We start from the raw sequence: 19,445 nt of genomic DNA on the forward strand, positions 1-19,445 counted from the left end.
TTATTTTACTCTATTCTCTTCTATGCTACTCTATTATACGTTACTGTACAATATTCTACTCTCCTACTGTACTATACTCCCCTACTATAATTTTCTCTTCTACTCTACTATACTACAATTTACTCTCTTTTACTCTTTAATCTACTCTCTCCTACTCTACTATCTTACTTTACTCTCTTCTACTCTACTCTACTATACTCTCCTACTATACTATAATTTACTTCTCTATACATTATTTTACTCTACTCTCTTCTACTCTACTTTATATTGATTTACTCTCCTACGCTACTCTTCTACTCTATTATACTTTACTATACACTCCTACTCTTCTACTCTACTCCCATACTCTACTATACTCTTCCACTATGCTCTACTCTCTTCTACTATACTTTACTCTCCTATACTCCCCCCTGCTCTACTCTCTCCTACTATACTCTTTGTACTCCACTACAATATTTTCTACTCTAACCCTACACTCTTCTATTCTACTATACTTTACTCTCTTCTATTTTATACGCTACTCTTCTTCTACTATGCATTACTCTCCTACTATACTTACTGCTACTCTAATCCTACTTTTTTACTATACTCTCCTACTATACTATAATTTACTTCTACTCTCTCCTCTATTTGACTCTCTTCTTCTCTCCTCTCTTCTACGCTACTCTCCTACTCTATTCTCTACGCTACTCTCCTACTCTATTCTCTACGCTACTCTCCTACTCTATTCTCTACGCTACTCTCCTACTCTATTCTCTACGCTACTCTCCTACTCTATTCTCTACTCTACTCTCCTACTCTATTCTCTACTCTACTCTCCTACTCTATTCTCTACTCTACTCTCCTACTCTATTCTCTACGCTACTCTCCTACTCTATTCTCTACGCTACTCTCCTACTCTATTCTCTACGCTACTCTCCTACTCTATTCTCTACGCTACTCTCCTACTCTATTCTCTACGCTACTCTCCTACTCTATTCTCTACGCTACTCTCCTACTCTATTCTCTACGCTACTCTCCTACTCTATTCTCTACTCTACTCTCCTACTCTATTCTCTACGCTACTCTCCTACTCTATTCTCTACGCTACTCTCCTACTCTATTCTCTACGCTACTCTCCTACTCTATTCTCTACTCTACTCTCCTACTCTATTCTCTACGCTACTCTCCTACTCTATTCTCTACTCTACTCTCCTACTCTATTCTCTACTCTACTCTCCTACTCTATTCTCTACTCTACTCTATTCTCTACTCTACTCTCCTACTCTATTCTCTACTCTACTCTCCTACTCTATTCTCTACGCTACTCTCCTACTCTATTCTCTACGCTACTCTCCTACTCTATTCTCTACGCTACTCTCCTACTCTATTCTCTACGCTACTCTCCTACTCTATTCTCTACTCTATTCTCCTACTCTATTCTCTACTCTACTCTCCTACTCTATTCTCTACTCTACTCTCCTACTCTATTCTCTACGCTACTCTCCTACTCTATTCTCTACGCTACTCTCCTACTCTATTCTCTACGCTACTCTCCTACTCTATTCTCTACTCTACTCTCCTACTCTATTCTCTACGCTACTCTCCTACTCTATTCTCTACTCTACTCTCCTACTCTATTCTCTACGCTACTCTCCTACTCTATTCTCTACGCTACTCTCCTACTCTATTCTCTACGCTACTCTCCTACTCTATTCTCTACGCTACTCTCCTACTCTATTCTCTACTCTACTCTCCTACTCTATTCTCTACGCTACTCTCCTACTCTATTCTCTACGCTACTCTCCTACTCTATTCTCTACGCTACTCTCCTACTCTATTCTCTACGCTACTCTCCTACTCTATTCTCTACGCTACTCTCCTACTCTATTCTCTACGCTACTCTCCTACTCTATTCTCTACTCTACTCTCCTACTCTATTCTCTACGCTACTCTCCTACTCTATTCTCTACGCTACTCTCCTACTCTATTCTCTACTCTACTCTCCTACTCTATTCTCTACGCTTCTCTCCTACTCTATTCTCTACGCTACTCTCCTACTCTATTCTCTACTCTACTCTCCTACTCTATTCTCTACGCTACTCTCCTACTCTATTCTCTACGCTACTCTCCTACTCTATTCTCTACGCTACTCTCCTACTCTATTCTCTACGCTACTCTCCTACTCTATTCTCTACGCTACTCTCCTACTCTATTCTCTACGCTACTCTCCTACTCTATTCTCTACGCTACTCTCCTACTCTATTCTCTACGCTACTCTCCTACTCTATTCTCTACGCTACTCTCCTACTCTCCTACTCTATTCTCTACTCTACTCTCCTACTATACCTTCCTACTCACTCCTACTCTGCTTTACCGGCCTACTATACTTTATTTTACTCTGCTATACTCTCTTCATACTTTACTCTCTTCATACTCCACTATCCTCTACTCCTACTCTCCTACTCTGCTTTACTCTTCTACTTGCTATGCTACTCTACTCTCTTATACTCTATTCTACTCCTACTCCACTCTACACTCTCCTACTCCACTGCTACTCTCTCTTCTACTCTCCTACTCTAATTTTTTACACTCTTCTATTATATTCTCCTACTCTACTCACTTCTACTCTCTCTGTAGGTGACTCCTGTGGTGCCCCTTTCTAATGACTCGTGGTCCATGTCCTTTGCTAAGTACCTGGAACTGAGGTTCTATGGTCACCAGTATACCAGGAGGGCTAATGCTGAGCCCTGTGGCCACTCCATCCACCATGACTACCATCAGTACTTCTCCTATAACCAGATGGTGGCCTCCTTCAGGTGGGAAACACAGGCCAGGGCTTTGACTTCTATCCAGCCATACATAATTTACCATTCTTACTACATCTTCAAATGACCTCTAAATACCAGAACACAAAGATCACTATAGTTATTGTTAGTGTGGTAAAATGTATTTGCCCATCATGCCATTGTAATTGTCTAACCACCAGCTACATCTCAGTGAGACTGCTAGAGGTCTGCCTCCCTCCTCCTAAGATCTTCATCAGGAACCAGGGGCCCTCCAAGGGCCGGATGCAGCAGGACCTCAAGGACTTCTCACAGAAGTAACTGGTCTACCTGTTGTCTGTCTACCATGACCTTAACTTGCCTGATCCCAGATCTGTTTGTTCTGCATAGCCGACTCCTATGGTTATTGTCCTCTGACAATAACCATAGTAGTTGGCAAGATTGCACAAACAGATCTGGGACCAGGCTAGGAGTCTGAATAATCTATTTCTAACCAGATCTTTTCCATTCTGTCCCTCTTGTCAGGGTGACTCAGGTGTACTTGGCCATAGATGACCGCCTCACCTCCCTGAAGACGGACACCTTCAGCAAGACACGCGAGCAGAAGATGGAGGACCTGTTTGCACAGAAAGATGTAGGTTGTTCCTCCAAAGGGCGGGACCACTGTGTATAGTATGTATAGTGCAGTGGAGGCTGGTGTCGCTTTACGTCGGAGGACGAGCTCATTGGACTGGCTGGAATGGAACGGTATCAAACCCATGTTTTCCATTCATTTTGTTTGCGTGTTCAGATGGAGGAGGCAGATCTGCACAGCTGGATAGAGAAGCTGCAGGCTCGTCTCCAGGCCTGTGGTAGTGACTCCCCCCAGCAGCTCCAGACTGTACTGGAATCAGTGGTAGTGAAGAAACAGAGCCTGTGTGAAACACTGCAGTCTTGGAACAGCAGGTGAGAACCATAGAAATAAGAATGAATAGAACGGGCTTGGACACTCTGACCCTGCCTATTGACTGGTACACTCGCAATGTCTGCCTGGTATTGTGATGCAAAAATGTCCATGGTATTTTGAAATGTTCTATCAACTGATGCTGGATTGCCATGGTAATGTAGAATGTTCATTCAAATGACGCTAACTGATGTGGCTCATGCAATTGAATGTATTTTTTGTAATGTCATGTGATTTGACTCAACAAATCACAGCACGGATTGAAGGGTAAACTTATTGCTTTTACTTCCATGCAATATGGCTCAAAATGGCTGCCAGCCCACCCATTGTGCCATCATTGACTTGAATGGAGATGCCCTTTCTATTCATTCTTATTTCTATGGTGAGAACACTGACCTCAGAGCAGCTTTTAATTTTTAAACTTTTAGGGGCAGTTTCCTAGACACAGATCAAGCCTAGTCTTTGACTAAGAAGTACTTTGAATGGTTGAATCTCGTCATCTGTGTCCATAAAATTGGACCTTAGGGCTGAATTATAACTTGGGCTCAGACTTTCACATCAGAATCTATTTTATTAGTCACATGCTTGGTAAACAACAGGGGTTTTCCAAGTAGACTAACAGTGAAACGCTTACTGACGGACCCTTCCCAACAGTGCTGAGAGAGGAGAACAGAGAAATGATTGATGTCATTGGGAGATCTTTCTAAGAATGGATTTGTTGAACCATGTAACCTCCAGGCTGCAGGACCTGTTCCAGCAGGAGAAGGGCAGGAAGCGTCTGTCTGTCCCAGCCAGCCCTGGGAGACACCGACAGACAGACGACAGCAAGGTCAGTGCAACAGATTCCTGATACAATTCAGATGATTGGAAGTGCTTAGTATATGATAAGCACTTAGTGTATCAGAAAGTAAGGAATGTTGTTTCTTTTGTTTGACAGCCAAGTGCTCTGGAGTCCTCTCCACGCAACCCCTCCCCTTTAGTACAAAATGTTGACAAAGGTAAGGGGATTGGTTCAGCTTTCAGTCAGAATGCTATACTACTTCTCTCATTGGTGGACTGTAGTTGATGGGCGTGTCTGTTATTTGATGGACAGAGGATCGTCACCTCACTGCCATGCCCTCAAGCTGGGGGTCGTCATTGCTAGCGTTACCGTCACCAGGGGAGCCAGGCTCAGAACCCCTCTCGTCTGGACCCTGCTTTCCTGACCAGGATTCCGTCAGTATCCCAGAGGGTGAACACACACACAACCCCCCCCACATTAGCTTCCTGTTCTTTCTCTGGATCTACAGTGCGTATCAAAATACAGACCACTCCTGTCCTTAAATTCATTCTCGTTGTCTCCTAGATGTGTTTGATGGACACCTGTTGGGCTCCAATGACAGCCAGGTGAAAGAGAAGTCCACCATGAAGGCCATTCTAGCCAACCTGATGCCAGGCAACAGTTACAACTCTATCCCATTCCCATTGTGTGTACATTATGACTTCATCTCTGAATAGGCTTTTGGCTTGTAGTATAAATTGTTGCATGATCAGCCAAATAAGATAGAATTTGATGTAAATGCCCATACTATATTGAGCCCTGTTCATTTTCTTACTTTGTTGTAATGTTTAGCTTGAATCCTAGTGTCGACTGGAAAAATCATCAATATCTCAGGTGCCACATACTGCCGGTGTGCACTTGAGCAAGGCACTTAACCGCTAACCTGCTCCAGGGCACTGCTCTGCTCTGTGGGTGACCCTGTGCTGCCATGTTGTGTGTCGGGACTGGGCACTGTGAAAGCCCAAATCAAAACTATCCTAATATAATGGATCAATAAAGAGTGTATTGTATGTTTTGTGACGTTGTTGTGTCCGTTGTTCGTCAGTGAACCAGACAAGCATTACCTGATGTATGAGCATGAGAGAGTGCCCATCGCCGTGTGTGAGAGAGAACCCAGCTCCATCATCTCATTCGCTCTCAGGTAACAGCTCCTGTCCAACTCTTCACAAGCCTGACTTTTCTGTTCAAACGTGTATTTTGTTGTTCTAATGATATTTGAATGACCTCTGCCCAACCTCTAGCTGTAAGGAGTATAAGAGTACTCTGGATGAACTGTGGAAGACAACATTGAAGACAGGAGGCGAGGACACCACCAGGTACACCACACTGCTCCTGCAGATGTCAACTGTGTGTGTTACCTGAAGTATAATCCTATCTTGTCTGTGTGCAGCTCTGGAGAGAGCCGGGTCAAGAACAGCCCAGCCAAGCCCAATGAGACGGCCTCCTCCCAGATGGGTCTGGGCCGCAGCAGCATGGACTCTGAGCCTCTTAGTGAGTAGTGGACAAGGTCTCAAGGTCAAGGGGCAACATGAGTGGGTGGTGCTAGAAAATCAGTTTAGCTCTGTTCTGATGTAGTATGTAATGTTTCTGGAGCTCCTAGCATGTTTTTCTTTTGCTCTGAACAGAAGATGCAGACATAGGAGACAACCATAAGAAGTCGACAGGAAACCCTCATATTGAATTACGTGAGTAAATGCATTTCTCATTGGATTTCCCTTTGGAATGGCATCACCTTTTAGCCTGCAAACTTCCTCTCAATAATAAGCATAAGGCCTAGTCCGTAACCCATCTCATTCTGTCTCCCCCCCCCCCCCCCCCCCCCCCCCCCCCCCCTCTCTCTCTCCCCTGCAGAGTTCTCTGATGCCAACGCTAAGTTCTACTGTAGGATCTACTATGCTGAGGAGTTCCACAAGATGAGAGCGGAAATAATGGAGAGTACGGAGGATGACTTTGTTCGCTCGCTGTCCCACTGTGTCAACTGGCAGGCCCGCGGTGGCAAGTCTGGGGCCGTCTTCTATGCCACCGAAGGTGACTGGCAACACCAGAGCCATATTTTATTTTTAACTTCTATTTACCAGGAAGTCCCATTTGAGGTCAAGAGACGCCTTTTTAAATATGTCTGTTGTACCTCACTGTTTCTTTACCCTCCCTCAGATGACCGATACATTCTGAAGCAGATGCCCAGACTAGAGGTTCAGTCCTTCCTGGACTTTGCCCCTCACTACTTCACCTACATCACTGGAGCCGTGCAGCAGAAGGTAAACTATGCTAACTACAGTACCCCCGGCAAACTACAGTACCCCCGGCTAACTACAGTACCCCCGGCTAACTACAGTACCCCCGGCTAACTACAGTACCCCCGGCTAACTACAGTACCCCCGGCTAACTACACTACGCATCTGGCTTCAGGTCTAGCACAAATATAGTTAAATTAACTTAAATAGATACACTATATACAAAGGTATGTGGACACCACTTTAATTTAGTGGATTCAGCTATTTCAGCCACACCCGTTGCTGACAGGTGTATAAAATCGAGCACACAGCCATGCACTCTCCATAGACAAACATTGGCAGTAGAATGTCCTTACTGAAGAGCTCCGTGACTTTCAACGTGGCACCATCATAGGATGCCACCTTTCCAACAAGTCAGTTTGTCAAATTTCTGCCCTGCTAGAACTTCCCCGGCTCAACTGTAAGTGCTGTTATTGTGAAGTGGAAACGTCTAGGAACAACAATGGCTCAGCCACGACGTGGTAGGCCACACAAGCTCACAGAATGGGACTGCCGAGTGCTGAAGTGCGTAGCGCATAAAAATAGTTTGTCCTCAGTTGCAACACTCACTACCGAGTTCCAAACTGCCTCTGGAAGCAATGTCAGCACGAGCAGTTCGTCGGGAGCTTCATGAAATGGGTTTCCATGGCCGAGCAGCCGTGCGCAAGTCTAAGATTGCCACGTGTCGGCTGGAGTGGTGTAAAGCTTGCTGCCATTGGAACAGTGGAAACGTGTTCTCTAGAGTGATGAATCACGCTTGACCATCTGGCAGTCCGACGAATGAATCTAGGTTTGGCGGATGCCAGGAGAACTCTACCTGCCCCAATGCATAGTGCCAACTGTAAAGTTTGGTGGAGGAGGAATAATGGTCTGGGACTGTTTTTCATGGTTTGAGCTCGGCCCCTTAGTTCCAGTGAAGGGACATCTTAATGCTACAGCATACGATGACATTCTACACAATTCTGTGCTTTCAACTTTGTGGCAACAGTTTGCGGACGGCCCTTTCCTGTTTCAGCATGACAATGCCCCTGTGCACTAAGCGAGGTCCATACAGAAAGAATTTGTCGAGATCGGTGTGGAAGAACTTGACTGGCCTGCACAGAGCCCTGACCTCGACTCCATCGAACATCTTTGGGATGAATTGGAACGCCGACTGCGGGCCGGGCCTAATCACCCAACATCCGTGCTGACCTCACTGACCTCTTGTGGCTGAATGGAAGCAAGTCCCCGCAGCAATGTTCCAACATCTAGTGGAAAGCCTGTCCCAGAAGAGTGGAGGATGTTGGGGCAGCAAAGGGGGACCAACTCCATATTAATGCCCATGATTTTGGAATGAGATGTTCGACGAGCAGGTGTCCACATACTTTTGGTCATGTAATGTGTATGTATATATAGAGTTGGTTTGCAAATTAATTAAATTTGAGGAAATCCAATTTTATTAAACATATTGTACTTGTTTTATATTGTTAGATTTCTTAGTTCTATGACATTGTATATGCAGGGCTCCCTTGAAAAAGAAAAGCTGGTCTCAATGGTGTCTCTCAGATAAAATGTCAATGAGCTGTGTTCTTGTCGTGGTGATGGATGGATGGTTATTGCAACACAGTCCTGTCCTAAACCCAGTGTGTCCCACAGCGGCCCACTGCCCTGGCTAAGATCCTGGGTGTGTACCGGATCGGCTACAAGAACTCCCAGAACAACTCTGAGAAGAAGCTGGACCTTCTGGTCATGGAGAACCTGTTCTATGGCAGGAAGATGGCCCAGGTGTTCGACCTCAAGGGTTCTCTGAGGAACCGCAACGTCAAGACCGAGTCTGGGAAGGAGAGCTGTGAGGTGAGCATGGCGCTAGTCTAGCAGGGCTGGGCCATGGGTTCGATTCCCACCTAAGGCCACATACATTTATTTTGTATGCAATCACTGTAATGTAAGTTGCTTTGTTTTATGTATGTGTTGTTTTAACCAGGATACAGTGCATTCAGAAAGTATTCAGACCCCTTCCCCTTTTCCACATTTTGTTACGTTACAGCCTTATTCTAAAATGTATTAAATTCATTGTTTTCCTCATCAATCTACACACAATACCCCATAATGACATCGCAATACCCCATAATGACATCGCAATACCCCATAATGACATCGCAATACCCCATAATGACATCGCAATACCCCATAATGACATCACAATACCCCATAATGACATCGCAATACCCCATAATGACATCACAATACCCCATAATGACATCACAATACCCCATAATGACAAAGCAATTTTTTGGGGGGGAAATGAATAAAAAATGTAAACAGATACCCTTTGCGATGAGACTTGAAATTGAGCTCAGGTGCATCCTGTTTCCATTGATCATCTTTGAGGTGTTTCTACATGATTTGTTAATTGAGAACACGTTCTCTTTTGCAATAAGACCTTTGGATAAAAGCATGAGCTAAATGGCATCATTCTATATTAGGTGGTTCTGCTGGATGAGAATCTACTGAAGCTGGTCCATGACAACCCTCTGTACATCAGAGCCCACTGCAAGGCCATCCTCAGGGCTGCTATCCACAGTGATGCCTACTTCCTGTCTAGTCACCTGATCATAGACTACTCTCTGCTGGTTGGACGAGACGACGCCACAGACCAGCTGGTGGTGGGAATCATAGGTGAGGGAAAAGCTTGATCTTTTTCAAATGTGTTCTCATTGGCTATAACGTTGTTCATTGTTATACATAAACTGTTTTACTGGTGTTTTTTATAGAAAATCATTCTTAATTTCTCCATGCATGCTGCTTCAAAAGGGCATTTGAGTGACATTGTACTTTGCTATATTTCTAAAACAAACATTCCTCCCATTGTTTCAGATTACATACGGACGTTCACATGGGATAAGAAGCTGGAGATGGTGGTGAAATCCACAGGGATCCTGGGAGGGCAAGGTAATTCATCTGACACCAACACCTCCTTCCCGGTACATTCGTCCTTGAAGTCTATTTTAAGATTGTGCCCTTTCACGTTTAGCTTTGATCTCTAGTAATTAGTTAATTGTATAAAAACCTTTTTGATTTCTTCCTGTAAATGAAAAACGCAATACAAATAAAATGTATTATAAACGTTTTGTGTCTCGCACACAGGTAAGATGCCCACGGTGGTCTCTCCAGAGCTGTACCGAGCCCGTTTCTGTGAGGCTATGGACAAATACTTCCTCATGGTGCCTGACCACTGGACAGGGCTGGGGGTCAACTGCTGAACTGTTACACCAGGGAGCTAGCCTGAGTCCCAGACCTGTTTGTGTTGTCTAGCCAATTCCTATGTCATTTTTACAGCATGTTTGGCAAGACAGCATAAATGGATCTGGGACTCAGGCTACCAGGGAGCTGCTAGCTACAGAACACAACATGGGCATCAGTCACCAAGGTGGAGAGGAGACCGCAATGCAGAAAAAGCCTTATCCCAATAGGGAACCATAATAGCACACTGGATTGATGGATGAAGGAAAATAGAGGAAGAAGATTAATGCCTTTTTTGTTGTTGATGAAATGCAAAGAATGTCCAGTTTGTACGACTCAATCATTCCATAATAATTATCATAGAATCTTGCACAGGTAGACCTATATCTAGGTAAACTGTTTTATCATAAACTAGACCAGTGACTATTCATGACTGTTCTATGGCATGACTGAAGACAGTTTTTCCTGACCTGGAAAGAAAAACTCTTGTCCCTAATGACATATTTCCCCGAGGGAAGAGATTATTTTGAAGGGCCAAGTTTTCCAACTGTTTCACAAGATCACCGAGAGAGCACAAATAATCTTACTTGGGCCTAGTTTGAGCAAACAAATTGATGTAAATGTACAGAGATGATGTAATTAAAGATTATTAACGGATTTCACAAGGTTTTAAACCTTAGTGTCAGATGTTTTTGTTGGCCTCCCGTCTTGTAAGTCTACATAGATTTGATGGTAAAAGTCATTGTTCATCACTACATGTAATGGAAATTATTTTACCGGTATGTTGACTCCTTACCCACTTATATAATCTAGGCATTTGAGGTTTCCAAGAACTAGAGGATCTATTCTCTCAGGTAAGCTTCAGATGGCCAAAAACATTAGCTATATTTAGTTTACTTGATAACAAATAGGAAAGCAAGCAAATCACACACAGAACTAAATTAAAACAGATTTTTATAGAATTGTACAATTCATATAAAACAAAGGGAAGCTGACAAACAACCTTCAGCATTTCATACTGAATCAGGAACTTGTATGAAAATCAATCAAACACAGTGATACGATTGTCACGACTGACGTAATACGGACAGACCATCTTTCAAATGCCACCCTATTCCCTATAGTGCATTACTTTTGAGCAGGGCCCCTAGGGTTCTGGTCAAATGTAGTGCACTATGTAGGGAATAGCTTGCCATTTGGGACAGAATTGAAACTCCCCGTTTCTTAGTTCCAACGACAAGCATTTAGAAACGGAGGCATTGTGCTTTCTTTGTGTGCTCTGGGGTAGAGAGTTATTACAATGACACGGTATGTACAAAAGCAGAAACCAACTTCCTTTCGTCAGACATCTTGTAGCAGGCATATATATATATATATACACACAGGCATGCCTGACCATAACTGAGTTCTTTTTTTAGGGTTAGAAGTGACAGGATACTCATTAGAGCAGGGCTGTCCAACCCTGTTCATGGAGAGCTACCCTCCTGTAGGTTTTCACTCCAACCCTGTTCCTGGAGAGCTACCCTCCTGTAGATTTTCACTCTAACCCCAATTGAAACTAACCTGATTCAGTTTATCAGCCAGCTAATTATTAGAATAAGGTGTGCTTGATTAGGCTTGGAGTGAAAACTTACAGGACAGTGGCTCTCCAGGAACAGGGTTGGAGTGAAAACCTACAGGACAGTGGCTCTCAAGGAACAGGGTTGGAGTGAAAACCTACAGGACAGTGGCTCTCCAGGAACAGGGTTGGAGAACCCTGCGTTAGGGGATACACTTTTTTGGGAGAATTTAAATTTAAAAAAGTATATAAAAGGTGTAACAAGGCACTGGACACGTTTAAGAGACTGGCACATTGCAGGTAGGTAGCCAACAGACGGTAAACGAGGATGGAGGGAGGGTAAGAGGAAATGAAAAGTGATCAAGGTCCTGCTGTCCTTTGTACCATAATATAAATGTGAATAAATACCGTACAGTACCGTACGTGATCTGACATACTGTATCTGGGCATGTGATTTACTGAAACGCTGTAACACGAGGGACAGTTTCCTAACTGACCACGTGACAGGATCAGGAACAACTCAGTGCCCAATGTCATATTTCTATTGGTGTGGGAACACAAGAGGTTGAAAATGATGCCACTTCTTTGCATAAAGGCGATACTCTGACTATACATACACTGTAACTAGAGGAAAGCATTCTACCCTGTTTCTCTATAATAAGCTTATAAGTGAATTCTGGAATTGTGCTTCAGTTGGTTTGTGCTATACTCACATCACTGGGCAGATAGACAGAGCAGGGCGTACCTTTCAATGCATACCTAGGCTACCCAGACACAAACATCAACATAAATACTTATGTTAAGTCAATATTTGGTACATCAACCAACCAAAAGAGAAAAGGTTACAATTGGGTCTCTTTTCATAAGAAAAATCAAAAAAGGTATCAGCCTGTCATTGATCGCCAAGCTGAGACGCAGTACCAAGCGTGATCTGGAAAAGAAGCACCAGCAGACAGAATCACAGTTAGGTTAGGGGTCAAGCTCCATCCCTCCATCCTTTAGGGGGAACAAAGTCCTGTACAAGCCCCACGGAGAGGTTCTGCTCTGGGACACGAGCAAGGAATCAGGGGAGGTCGGGTGGTGGGAGAGTGCTGATCTTCAGGCATCCAGGTAGTCTAATAAGAGTCAGGGTCATAGGTCATAGGGGTCAAAAGGTTTCTGAGTCCGAGTCGTTTTCATTGGCGCCTTGACTGGCACTGCCCTCGCTAGAGGGGTCCGAGGGGGCCTTGGGGCTGCGAGGGCCATGGGAGCTTTTCCCCTCCCTGGGTAGGGCTCTCAGGAGGGAACCTGGGGAGGGCGCACCGGAGCTGCAAGGGGAGCAGAAAGGTATCATGGTAGCCAGAATGAGAGCCAGACAGTCAGCCACCTCCCTGCTAGGAGCGCAAGCCAGAGCAGGGGTCAAACCTGGGGGAGAGAGAGAGTGGGCGGGATAGGTAGGGTGGGAGAGAGAGATAGGAAGGGAGATAGTTGGGAAGATGGAGAAAGATATATAGGGGGAAGAAAACATGGAAGAAGTAGGGGGAAGTGAAGCAAAAAAACAGAGAGATGGGAGGACAACAGGAGAAGGCAGCATTCAATTAGAACACAGCCAGCCCAGACACCAGACAGTACACAGCCAGCCCAGACACCAGACAGTACACAGCCATCCCAGACACCAGACAGTACACAGCTAGCCCAGATATCAGACAGTACACAGCCAGCCCAGACACCAGACAGTACACAGCCAGCCCAGACACCAGACAGTACACAGCCAGCCCAGACACCAGACAGTACCTAGCCAGATACCAGACAGTACACAGCCAGCCCAGACACCAGATAGTACCCAGCCAGCCCAGACACCAGACAGTACCCAGCCAGCCCAGACACCAGACAGTACCCAGCCAGCCCAGACACCAGACAGTACACAGCCAGACCAGATATCAGACAGTACACAGCCAGCCCAGACACCAGACAGTACCCAGCCAGCCCAGACACCAGACAGTACCCAGCCAGCCCAGACACCAGACAGTACCCAGCCAGCCCAGACACCAGACAGTACCCAGCCAGCCCAGACACCAGACAGTACACAGCCAGACCAGATATCAGACAGTACACAGCCAGCCCAGATACCAGACAGTACCCAGCCAGCCCAGATACAAGACAGTACCCAGCCAGCCCAGATACCAGACAGTACCCAGCCAGCCCAGACACCAGACAATACCCAGCCAGCCCAGACACCAGACAGTACCCAGCCAGCCCAGATACCAGACAGTACCCAGCCAGCCCAGACACCAGACAGTACCCAGCCAGCCCAGACACCAGACAGTACCCAGCCAGCCCAGACACCAGACAGTACCCAGCCAGCCCAGACACCAGACAGTACCCAGCCAGCCCAGACACCAGACAGTACCCAGCCAGCCCAGACACCAGACAGTACACAGCCAGCCCAGACACCAGATAGTACCCAGCCAGCCCAGATACCAGACAGTACCCAGCCAGCCCAGACACCAGACAGTACCCAGCCAGCCCAGACACCAGACAGTACCCAGCCAGCCCAGAGGAATACAAACCTAAATCGCTGAACATAATGACAAGGGCCTTGAGTTTTTCCTAGTCAGATGACAAGTGTCAGGAAAACGTCCCGGCCTTAATGACATTACTGGACAGGTGGGGCTGGGACAGATACCTACAAACCAGGAAGCTGCATAGATACCTCTAGCCTACCAGAGCACAGACAGCTGTAGCTAGCTACATAGACATGCCAACACCACAGAACCACAGACAGCTGTAACTAGCTACATAGACATGCCAACACCACAGAACCACAGACAGCTGTAACTAGCTACATAGACATGCCAACACCACAGAACCACAGACAGCTGTAACTAGCTACATAGACATGCCAACACCACAGAACCACAGACAGCTGTAACTAGCTACATAGACATGCCAACACCATAGAACCACAGACAGCTGTAACTAGCTACATAGACATGCCAACACCACAGACAGCTGATATAAAAGCAACATGCAGTTAGATCCCTTTAACACACTGGTACCGGTTCATGCCCAGACCAGGTCGCGGTTTTCCCAAAAGTATCTTTAGGTTAAGTTCATCGGTAGAGCCATAGGATCCTATGGTTCTAAAATTAACTTAACCTTAAGATGCTTTTGGGGAACCGGGCCCAGATCTGTAGACCTACCGTTCTCATCCAACGTCTGAACACTGGCCCCCCTGGACAGCAGCTCCTGGACAGCCTGCTTCAGACCGCTATGGGCCGCTAGGTGGAGGGGCCTGGCAGGGACAGACCAATCAGAAGGTTTGTGGTGGTTCTGTAGTTGGGAGGGGCTAAATCTAGACACTTATCTAGACACTCGCACCCCAGAAGTAAATTGATGTAGCTAGCGCACAGCTCTGAGATTAACCATGGCCTATCTCTGACGAACACTTACGTCTGCAGTGCTGCGTTGGTGGAACCAATGAGAACAGTGTCCCTCAGCCTCTCCAGGATGAATAGTACACAGTCCTCCTTTCCCTGAGAGAGGAAGAGAAGGAAGAGAGGAATAGAGTGAAGAGAGGAAAGAGAGGAAGGGAAGAAGAGAGGAAGATAGTGAAGCCAAATAAATGTTACATTCTTTTCATATATAATACACTATGTGTAAATATGCAGTTTGAATATGGTACAAATGTCAAGTCAACGAAATTGGGAGATCAATCCCCCTAGTGGACACTCACGTTACTGCAGGCCAGGTGGAGCGCGGTGTTACCATTCTGGTCCACCAACCTCAGGCTGGCGTTGGCACTGGTCAGCAGCACCTCTACAGTCCCGACTCTTCCCTTCTCTGCAGCCATCATCAGCGCACTGCGCCCTGATTGGTCCACAGCATCCACAGGTGCATCATGGGCCAGAAGCAGCTGAACACAGTCCACATGACCAGAGAACGCTGCAGCATGGAGTGGAGTCCTGAGAGATGGAGGGGGGATGTGTGAGGAGAGGAAAATGAACAGAAGGAAGAATAGAGAACAAAAAAAACATGGAAATTAGTGATTGAGAAATTGAGGACAGGCTGTGTGATATACATGTATGTATATATATATATACATATATGTCTGATGACCTACCGATCCTTAGCGTCCTTACAGCTGGCCATGTCTGATCCCATGGCTTCCAGCAGTAGTGAGGCACAGGGTTCATGATCATTCACCCTGAGAACCAAAACAGAATGTAAACACTAAGATCCATAAGGTAAAACACAGTCAACACTGAGGTCTAATAGTCAACACAGGTCTACAGTCAACACAGGGGTCTAATAGTCAACACTGAGGTCTAATAATCAACACTGAGGTCTAAAAGTCAACATTCAGCTCTAATAGTCAACACTGAGGTCTAATAGACAACACTGAGGTCTATTGTCAACACAGGTCTTTAGTCAACACTGAGGTCTATGGGCAACACTGAGGTCTATTGTCAACACAGGTCTTTAGTCAACACTGAGGTCTATGGGCAACACTGAGGTCTATAGTCAACACAGGTCTTTAGTCAACACTGAGGTCTATTGTCAACACAGGTCTTTAGTCAACACTGAGGTCTATGGGCAACACTGTGCATTATATATTTGATCAATAAGGACAAATGTATAGACTTACACAGCACAGTGCAGAGGAGTGAAGGGGTTCCCATCGATACAGGGACAACCTTTCTGCTCCAGCAGTACCTCCACACAGCCCTCGTGACCTGGACACACAAACAAGATCAGTAGAAGATGCACACGTAAAAGTTATTCCACATGAAATACATTCCACATAAAAGATATTCCACATGAAATACATTCCACATAAAAGATATTCCACATGAAATACATTCCACATAAAATATATTCCACATGAAATACATTCCACATAAAAGGTATGCATTGAGGCAAAATCCCTCAGGAACATTGAATGAGATTCGGACTACAAAGCCATGGTTAGAGGCAGGACTGCAGTAGGTTGGTTTAGTAACTGACCATAGTAGCAGGCCCAGTGCAGTAAGTCGGTTTAGTAACTGACCATAGTAGCAGGCCCAGTGCAGTAAGTTGGTTTAGTAACTGACCATAGTAGCAGGCCCAGTGCAGTAGGTTGGTTTAGTAACTGACCGTAGTAGCAGGCCCAGTGCAGTAAGTTGGTTTAGTAACTGACCACAGTAGCAGGCCCAGTGCAGTAGGTTGGTTTAGTAACTGACCGTAGTAGCAGGCCCAGTGCAGTAAGTTGGTTTAGTAACTGACCATAGTAGCAGGCCCAGTGCAGTAAGTTGGTTTAGTAACTGACCGTAGTAGCAGGCCCAGTGCAGTAAGTTGGTTTAGTAACTGACCACAGTAGCAGGCCCAGTGCAGTAGGTTGGTTTAGTAACTGACCATAGTAGCAGGCCCAGTGTACTAGGGTGGTTTAGTAACTGACCAAAGTAGCAGGCCCAGTGTACTAGGGTGGTTTAGTAACTGACCAAAGTAGCAGGTCCAGTGCAGTAGGGTGGTTTAGTAACTGACCATAGTAGCAGGCCCAGTGCAGTAAGTTGGTTTAGTAACTGACCATAGTAGCAGGCCCAGTGCAGTAAGTTGGTTTAGTAACTGACCATAGTAGCAGGCCCAGTGTAGTAGGTTGGTTTAGTAACTGACCACAGTAGCAGGCCCAGTGCAGTAGGTTGGTTTAGTAACTGACCATAGTAGCAGGCCCAGTGCAGTAGGGTCGTTTAGTAAGTGACCATAGAAGCAGGCCCAGTGAGGTAAGTTGTTTTAGTAACTGACCATAGTAGCAGGCCCAGTGCAGTAGGGTGGTTTAGTAACTGACCATAGTAGCAGGCCCAGTGCAGTAGGTTGGTTTAGTAACTGACCATAGTAGCAGGCCCAGTGCAGTAGGGTCGTTTAGTAAGTGAACATAGAAGCAGGCCCAGTGTACTAGGGTGGTTTAGTAACTGACCAAAGTAGCAGGTCCAGTGCAGTAGGGTGGTTTAGTAACTGACCATAGTAGCAGGCCCAGTGCAGTAAGTTGTTTTAGTAACTGACCATAGTAGCAGGCCCAGTGCAGTAGGGTGGTTTAGTAACTGACCATAGTAGCAGGCCCAGTGCAGTAGGTTGGTTTAGTAACTGACCATAGTAGCAGGCCCAGTGCAGTAGGTTGGTTTAGTAACTGACCATAGTAGCAGGCCCAGTGTAGTAGGTTGGTTTAGTAACTGACCACAGTAGCAGGCCCAGTGCAGTAGGTTGGTTTAGTAACTGACCATAGTAGCAGGCCCAGTGTACTAGGGTGGTTTAGTAACTGACCATAGTAGCAGGCCCAGTGCAGTAAGTTGTTTTAGTAACTGACCATAGTAGCAGGCCCAGTGCAGTAGGGTGGTTTAGTAACTGACCATAGTAGCAGGCCCAGTGCAGTAGGTTGGTTTAGTAACTGACCATAGTAGCAGGCCCAGTGTAGTAGGTTGGTTTAGTAACTGACCACAGTAGCAGGCCCAGTGCAGTAGGTTGGTTTAGTAACTGACCATAGTAGCAGGCCCAGTGTACTAGGGTGGTTTAGTAACTGACCATAGTAGCAGGCCCAGTGCAGTAAGTTGTTTTAGTAACTGACCATAGTAGCAGGCCCAGTGCAGTAGGGTGGTTTAGTAACTGACCATAGTAGCAGGCCCAGTGCAGTAAGTTGTTTTAGTAACTGACCATAGTAGCAGGCCCAGTGCAGTAGGGTGGTTTAGTAACTGACCATAGTAGCAGGCCCAGTGCAGTAGGTTGGTTTAGTAACTGACCATAGTAGCAGGCCCAGTGCAGTAAGTCGGTTTAGTAACTGACCATAGTAGCAGGCCCAGTGTAGTAGGTTGGTTTAGTAACTGACCATAGTAGCAGGCCCAGTGTAGTAGGTTGGTTTAGTAACTGACCATAGTAGCAGGCCCAGTGCAGTAGGTTGTTTTAGTAACTGACCATAGTAGCAGGCCCAGTGCAGTAAGTTGGTTTAGTAACTGACCATAGTAGCAGGCCCAGTGCAGTAGGGTGGTTTAGTAACTGACCATAGTAGCAGGCCCAGTGCAGTAGGTTGGTTTAGTAACTGACCATAGTAGCAGGCCCAGTGTAGTGGGTTGGTTTAGTAACTGACCATAGTAGCAGGCCCAGTGCAGTAAGTTGGTTTAGTAACTGACCATAGTAGCAGGCCCAGTGCAGTAGGTTGTTTTAGTAACTGACCATAGTAGCAGGCCCAGTGCAGTAAGTCGGTTTAGTAACTGACCATAGTAGCAGGCCCAGTGCAGTAAGTTGGTTTAGTAACTGACCATAGTAGCAGGCCCAGTGCAGTAAGTTGGTTTAGTAACTGACCATAGTAACATGCCCAGTGCAGTAGGGTGGTTTAGTAACTGACCATAGTAGCAGGCCCAGTGTAGTAGGTTGGTTTAGTAACTGACCATAGTAACATGCCCAGTGCAGTAGGGTGGTTTAGTAACTGACCATAGTAGCAGGCCCAGTGTAGTAGGTTGGTTTAGTAACTGACCATAGTAGCAGGCCCAGTGCAGTAAGTTGGTTTAGTAACTGACCATAGTAGCAGTCCCAGTGCAGTAAGTTGGTTTAGTAACTGACCATAGTAGCAGGCCCAGTGCAGTAAGTTGGTTTAGTAACTGACCATAGTAGCAGGCCCAGTGCAGTAGGTTGTTTTAGTAACTGACCATAGTAGCAGGCCCAGTGCAGTAAGTCGGTTTAGTAACTGACCATAGTAGCAGGCCCAGTGCAGTAAGTTGGTTTAGTAACTGACCATAGTAGCAGGCCCAGTGCAGTAAGTTGGTTTAGTAACTGACCATAGTAACATGCCCAGTGCAGTAGGGTGGTTTAGTAACTGACCATAGTAGCAGGCCCAGTGTAGTAGGTTGGTTTAGTAACT

General features: G+C 45.8%; 2 protein-coding genes across 20 annotated transcripts in view; one reads left to right on the forward strand and one right to left on the reverse strand.

Annotated features, from left to right (window-relative positions):
* Positions 1 to 10,681, forward strand: part of LOC110501832 (1-phosphatidylinositol 3-phosphate 5-kinase) — a 41,377-nt gene extending 30,696 nt beyond the window's left edge. For 13 of the 15 annotated variants that reach the window (XM_036959244.1, XM_036959246.1, XM_036959248.1 and 10 more), the window contains 18 exons: positions 2,620 to 2,798; positions 2,969 to 3,082; positions 3,291 to 3,399; positions 3,556 to 3,710; positions 4,447 to 4,537; positions 4,646 to 4,706; positions 4,802 to 4,939; positions 5,054 to 5,174; positions 5,574 to 5,669; positions 5,770 to 5,844; positions 5,919 to 6,019; positions 6,154 to 6,213; positions 6,380 to 6,556; positions 6,683 to 6,786; positions 8,437 to 8,634; positions 9,267 to 9,459; positions 9,658 to 9,732; positions 9,928 to 10,681. In XM_036959244.1, the coding sequence (XP_036815139.1) occupies positions 2,620 to 2,798; positions 2,969 to 3,082; positions 3,291 to 3,399; positions 3,556 to 3,710; positions 4,447 to 4,537; positions 4,646 to 4,706; positions 4,802 to 4,939; positions 5,054 to 5,174; positions 5,574 to 5,669; positions 5,770 to 5,844; positions 5,919 to 6,019; positions 6,154 to 6,213; positions 6,380 to 6,556; positions 6,683 to 6,786; positions 8,437 to 8,634; positions 9,267 to 9,459; positions 9,658 to 9,732; positions 9,928 to 10,043 (2,163 nt within the window). In that variant the 3' untranslated portion in view covers positions 10,044 to 10,681. Of the gene's footprint in view, positions 1 to 2,619; positions 2,799 to 2,968; positions 3,083 to 3,290; positions 3,400 to 3,555; positions 3,711 to 4,446; positions 4,538 to 4,645; positions 4,707 to 4,801; positions 4,940 to 5,053; positions 5,175 to 5,573; positions 5,670 to 5,769; positions 5,845 to 5,918; positions 6,020 to 6,153; positions 6,214 to 6,379; positions 6,557 to 6,682; positions 6,787 to 8,436; positions 8,635 to 9,266; positions 9,460 to 9,657; positions 9,733 to 9,927 lie in introns of those variants that run through there. The other 2 variants (XM_036959245.1, XR_005038830.1) reach the window with 2 other exon arrangements.
* Positions 10,682 to 10,960: 279 nt separating this feature from the next.
* LOC110502141 (serine/threonine-protein phosphatase 6 regulatory ankyrin repeat subunit B) overlaps positions 10,961 to 19,445 on the reverse strand; it is a 64,138-nt gene continuing 55,653 nt past the window's right edge. For 3 of the 5 annotated variants that reach the window (XM_036959259.1, XM_036959258.1, XM_036959262.1), the window contains 6 exons: positions 16,209 to 16,296; positions 15,684 to 15,767; positions 15,297 to 15,525; positions 15,014 to 15,096; positions 14,764 to 14,855; positions 10,961 to 12,985 (listed from right to left, as the gene is read on the reverse strand). In XM_036959259.1, coding sequence (XP_036815154.1) covers positions 12,729 to 12,985; positions 14,764 to 14,855; positions 15,014 to 15,096; positions 15,297 to 15,525; positions 15,684 to 15,767; positions 16,209 to 16,296 — 833 coding nt within the window. In that variant the 3' untranslated portion in view covers positions 10,961 to 12,728. The remainder of the gene's footprint in view (positions 12,986 to 14,763; positions 14,856 to 15,013; positions 15,097 to 15,296; positions 15,526 to 15,683; positions 15,768 to 16,208; positions 16,297 to 19,445) is intronic. The other 2 variants (XR_005038831.1, XM_036959261.1) reach the window with 2 other exon arrangements.

This window comes from Oncorhynchus mykiss, chromosome 22 (assembly GCF_013265735.2).
Source record: "Oncorhynchus mykiss isolate Arlee chromosome 22, USDA_OmykA_1.1, whole genome shotgun sequence".
Classification (NCBI taxonomy): Eukaryota; Metazoa; Chordata; class Actinopteri; order Salmoniformes; family Salmonidae; genus Oncorhynchus; species Oncorhynchus mykiss.